Source organism: Colobus angolensis, unplaced genomic scaffold (genome assembly GCF_000951035.1).
Source record: "Colobus angolensis palliatus isolate OR3802 unplaced genomic scaffold, Cang.pa_1.0 Scaffold35, whole genome shotgun sequence".
In the NCBI taxonomy this organism is placed as follows: domain Eukaryota; kingdom Metazoa; phylum Chordata; class Mammalia; order Primates; family Cercopithecidae; genus Colobus; species Colobus angolensis.
Genome location: NW_012116821.1, coordinates 8,527,512 through 8,532,878, shown reverse-complemented (window position 1 = coordinate 8,532,878; position 5,367 = coordinate 8,527,512). Strand labels below are relative to the sequence as shown.

Below are 5,367 nucleotides of genomic sequence, written 5' to 3'. Positions count from 1 at the left end.
CTCGGCCTCCCAAAGTGCTGGGATTACAGGCTTGAGCCACTGTGCCCAGCCAACAAACCAAGTTTTCATAACACGTATGCTACAATCCAGTCAAACTGAAACCAAACTGCACTGACTGCCTTCCTTTACCAATTATGCCAATCTTTGGGAGCCATTTACCTCTCCTCAATTCCTATTAGAATACAAGCTCAATAAGGAGAGGCTTTGTCTTACCACGGCTTTCCCAGGACCTAGAAGAATGCACAGCATTCAATATTTGCTGTATAAATAAATGGTACAACGTCTGTGTCATTCATTTTAACACTTACATATGTTATCTTGGTTTGTGTGTGTGTGTGTTTTAAATTTTATAAAAACAGGGTCTATGTTGCCCAGGCTGGTCTCGAACTCCTGGGCTCAAGTGATCCCCCTGCCTTGGCCTCCAAAAGTGTTGGGATTAAAGGCGTGACACCACTGGGCCCAGGCCTTATCTTGTTTTTAATCCTATTGCTTCAACTAGACAATAAGCTCTCTTTAAAGACACAAACCAGGCGCGGTGGCTCCCACCTATAATCACAGCACTGTGGGAGGCCAAGGCAGGTGGATCAGTTCAGTTGAGCCCAGAAGCTCGAGACCAGCCTGTGCAACATGGTGAAACCCTGTCTCTACTAAAAACACAAAAAATAAAATTAGCCAGGTATGGTAGTGTGCACCTGTAGTCCCAGCTACTCAGGAGGCTGAGGTTGGGGGATTGCTTGAGCCTGGGACGCAGAGGATGCAGTAAGCCAAAATCGCACCACTGCACACCAGCCTGGACGACAGAGTGAGACCCTATCTCAAAAATTATTTATAAATAACTAAATAAAATAAAGACAGAAACCATTATTAATACATCCCTGTATTCTTGGTAATTAAAAGAATGTTCTCATAATGGTAACTTAGCGAATGTTAAAGCTCAGACCACCACCACAATGGAAGAATGGAGCAGACAGTCTCTAATTCTCAGTATTCTAAGACCATTCAGATATTGAAACAGACACACAGGGCAATTATATAGGTAGAAAAATAGCCTTTATTTTTTTCCCTCAAAGAAAATATAGAGGTAGGGTAAGAAAAACACATGAAATGTGGCATAAAACACAGTAATTTTCAACATTTAATTAACATAAGCAAGTTGGGTTTTAAAAATTTAATTTTACAACTAAGCAGCTATTTCTTTCATACTAATAATATATTTCAAATATCTCATTCTTTTATCATGCCTGAAAGTCTTCACCATTCTTTGTAAAGTTAAGAAATTGCTAAAAGTTGAACTACAGAACAGAGTTCTCAGACTTCATCCCATTATGAGGATAATAAAAGTAGGACTCTTATCAGTTTTCTCAAACTATTAGGTATAAATCATTTTCCAACACAGGAAATCTGACAGGTAAACTACAGTTCTGCAAAGTCTAATAACAAGTTCTGTTATTAAGTACAGTGTTTTGAGAATCCTGAGTCAAATAAATGAGAACCAATCTATCAAAAGGGAAGCAATGTTCAACAGAGAAACCTCCCACTTACCCTGTGATTTTATATCCATGGTCACATACGGAAAACTCCCAAGGACAGCCATAACCTCTTCATATTTTTCATCTTCAAGGAAGTGCAGTAGAGTGTGACGATCTGATTCTTTTAAACTCACCAAATCCTGGATAGTTTTAATTTTATACTGAATAAAAAAAAAAAGAAAATACATAATTCCCTAACTCACAAAGCTTTTCATAAAAAGAAAATTACTCACAACTTAACTACAACAAAATCCAGCAACTTTTAGAAAAATGTTGATTAATGTGCATTTCAAAGCACAAAATAACCACATGACATTTCACGACCTTTTTCTCCAAGAAAATTTGAATTAAAAATTTTTAAATTATAAAGTTAATACAGGCTTATTTTTTAAAATTAGAAAAAATAAAGTTGGGGGGAAAAAAATAAGAATCTTGACTCAACCAAAAACTTTGTCAATTGATGTCCTCGGTTAATTTTCAATTTTAATAACAAAAACCTTTAATTGCAATTAATAGGTTTACTATTACCAAACCTTTAATAATAAACCTTTACTTTTACCTAACAAAAGTAAAAATAAACCTCAATAAAGGTGCACCTTCAAGGTTTTACTACACAATATTCTCATTTTTGTTATTCTTAAAATGTAGCTGTCACTGCAGTAATACCCGTCTTGGCAAAATGGTTACTTAGGAGCGTGTTCTTTAATTTTCCAGGTCTTTGGTGCTAGTTATTTTTCACTTTCAAAGACACAGATTAGATCATGAGGCATGTAAAATCTCTGCTTTCAGATTCTAAGGTGTTTAATTATGACTTAGCATATAATCAAATTTATAAGGGGAATATGAGTACTTGAAAGGACACAGAACTCTGATATAAATTTCCAACATGTATTTATTAATTCTACATTAATATACTATCAAATCCAATGTCTATTCTCTGCTCACTTTATTATATACAAAATAACGCTTAAAATCTACTAGAATTGAACTTCAGTTTCTTGTATTTCCTCATTTATACAAATTTTTGTTATACCTTAAGATTCATTATCACGTTTGTACTATAGATTACATATTCTAAATAAGGACGGTCTTTAATTTAGTAAATGTTTTTGTTGTTCATACTTAACCAGTAAACAACTGCCCAACGTTTAAGCCAAGAATAAAATGACTGGAAAGTAGACAGTACATTTATTTTTGGTAACATAATGTAAGGAACTAACTGTTGACTGTTTAAATGCACCAACCCCCAAAATAGTAAAGCCACTTACAATAGTAAAGTACTATAAAACAGCTACCTAGTCAAGAAAATGTTAACAGAACCACCTGAAAGTTTTAGAATACTTAAGACATTCTAAATCTAAAAAATGCATAGTAACCATTTCCAGAAAACTTTTAATCATGTTACCTTTAAGTGACAGGACAAACTGCTCAAAACTGACTTTAAAGTAGCAAAGAATTACCTTCTTATGATTAGAAACCCGTCTAAGATTGTCCTCTTCAATATGAGGGAGCTGCAGAAGGGGAGACTTAAATTGCTGAAGTCCCTGAACAGCCATCTGAGAAAGCTTCATGCAGTTTTCTAGGGATGCCAAAGTTGGAGCACGAAACTCCCTTTCTTAGAAAGAATAGGAAAAGAAGAAACAGGGCTGGACTTTTTACATGTTCAGGAGTATAGAATTCATCACAAAAAACACAATTCACACTAAATCCTTAACAGTTATCTGAAATTTGAGGATCATAATGGAAGATTTTCCTTTAAAAGTTACCAGAGAAGATGCTAAAAATATACAAACTTGATCAAATGAACATTTTCCAGCAACAACCATTGATTTTTAAAAGAAAAATTATTTGCCTCACCTCAAATAGTAGTAAATTATCAGACAGTATCAGTATCATCAATATATGACACCATGACAAGAACCAACATCGCCCGTAACAACAAACCAGACCACTATCCTTTTTTAGGGGTATTCCTTTCCATTACTGATCACAAATTTCCTCATTCTTTTCCTTCCATTAAAAAAAAAAAAAAAAAAAAAAAAAAATGGCTAGATGCCTGTAGGCATGTGGCTCATGACTATAATCCTAGGGCTTTGGGAAGCTGAAGTGGGAGGACTGCTTAAAGCCAGGAGTTGGAAACCAGACCAGTCTGGGCAACAAAGTGAGATCTCACCACTACACAAAACGTAAAGTTAGCTCTGTGCTGTGGTATGCGCCTGTAGTTCCAGCTATTCAGAGAGCTAAGGTAGAAGGACTGCTTGAGCCCAGGAGTTTGAGGCTGCAGTGAGCTATGATTACCCTACTGGACTCCAGCCCTGGTAGATGCTGTCTATAATTAATTAATAAAAATTACATATGAATCACTATTATATCAGTTAAATAATTATTTCAAATTCACTGTTAGAAAAAAATAATGACCTAACTCAAAAATTATTCAAAGGAAAAGGAAATGTTAAATCTTTGCAAACAATTGAACAATAAAACAATTAAGTTATCACGCCTGTAATCCCAGCACTTTGGGAGGCTGAGGCGGGTGGATCACAAGGTCAGGAGTTCAAGACCAGCCTGACCAACATGATGAAACCCTATCTCTACTAAAAACACAAAAATTAGCCGGGCGTGGTGGCACACGCCTATAATCCCAGCTACTTGGTAGGCTGAAGCAGGAGAATCGCTTCAACCCGGGAGGCAGAGGTTGCAGTGCGCCAAGATTTTGTCACTGCACTCCAGCCTGGGTGACAAAGCAAGACTCCATCTCAAACAACAACAACAACAACAAAAACCCCACAGTGGGCTGTGATATAGACTTTAAATAACAGAAAATATAGGAAAGAAATATGAAAAGCCATGAGTAAAACTGAAAAAGTTCACTGAACTGGCAGACAGAATTATACTTAGTACCCATAAATCCTAAAATATGAAGTATAATCTGTATATGCTTGCAATAAAAAGTATAACATAATTAACTATATTTCCTTCTCACCTTCACGGTTCCGGGCCATTACTATCAGTTGGCAGATTACATTAACCATTTCTTGAAGTAGGGCAGGACACTTTTTTAGCATGAATTGTTGATCTGCAAAAGAATAAAAAACCTGAAAAGATCATTTTAATTTTACAGTTAAAGCATCTTTACCACTGTGACCCAAAACTAATATTAACGTTATGCCACAAATATTTCACATGATCTCAGAATTTTACAGATTGAATGGAAGAATTTCTCCTCAGTATCACTATGTCAAAAATCAGCCATAAAACCCTAGCTCAGATTAGACATTTCAAAGACAAATTTTTAATATCATAATGTTAGGCTTAATAAACCAACTCCCAACAAGGCATGGTGGCTGACGCCTATAATCCCAGCACTTTGGGAGGCCGAGGTGGGCCGATCAACTAAATATGTCAAAATAAATATGTCAACTAAATACAGGGGGAGAGATGAGAGACACAGAAGAGAAGAAGAGGGCAACTTAGAGAAAGAGAGAGACTCTTTCATTTATACTGCATTTAATAACAGTTAACTATTAAGACCACATTAACCTATGGATTTGGTACTCAACCTAACAATGATTTGTTTCCTGCTTCTTACAGGTAAGTAAAAACAGAGATGCTTATGCATCCGTACAGAACATTAGCAACAGAATTACTAGTTAATTCAATATTTCAAAGCAACTCCAATGATAATGCCTAAATAGTGCTCCTTCATTCCACCATAAGCATCCTGTCCTATCACCAATTACTAAGTGTTAGGACGAACGGAGGCAAGATGGTGCACTTCCGGGTTCTTCTTCACCACCAACTCTTCCCGCGCGCGCGAAAATGCAGCCGGCGCCCGGGA

At 36.2% G+C, this 5,367-nt stretch overlaps 1 protein-coding gene across 1 annotated transcript in view; it reads right to left on the bottom strand.

Moving 5' to 3' along the window:
* The window catches only part of SEC63 (SEC63 homolog (S. cerevisiae)), a 100,159-nt gene that overhangs the window by 30,241 nt on the left and 64,551 nt on the right, over positions 1–5,367 (bottom strand). Inside the window, 3 exon segments of the mRNA XM_011952834.1 lie at positions 1,543–1,690; positions 2,990–3,144; positions 4,513–4,605. Coding sequence (XP_011808224.1) covers positions 1,543–1,690; positions 2,990–3,144; positions 4,513–4,605 — 396 coding nt within the window.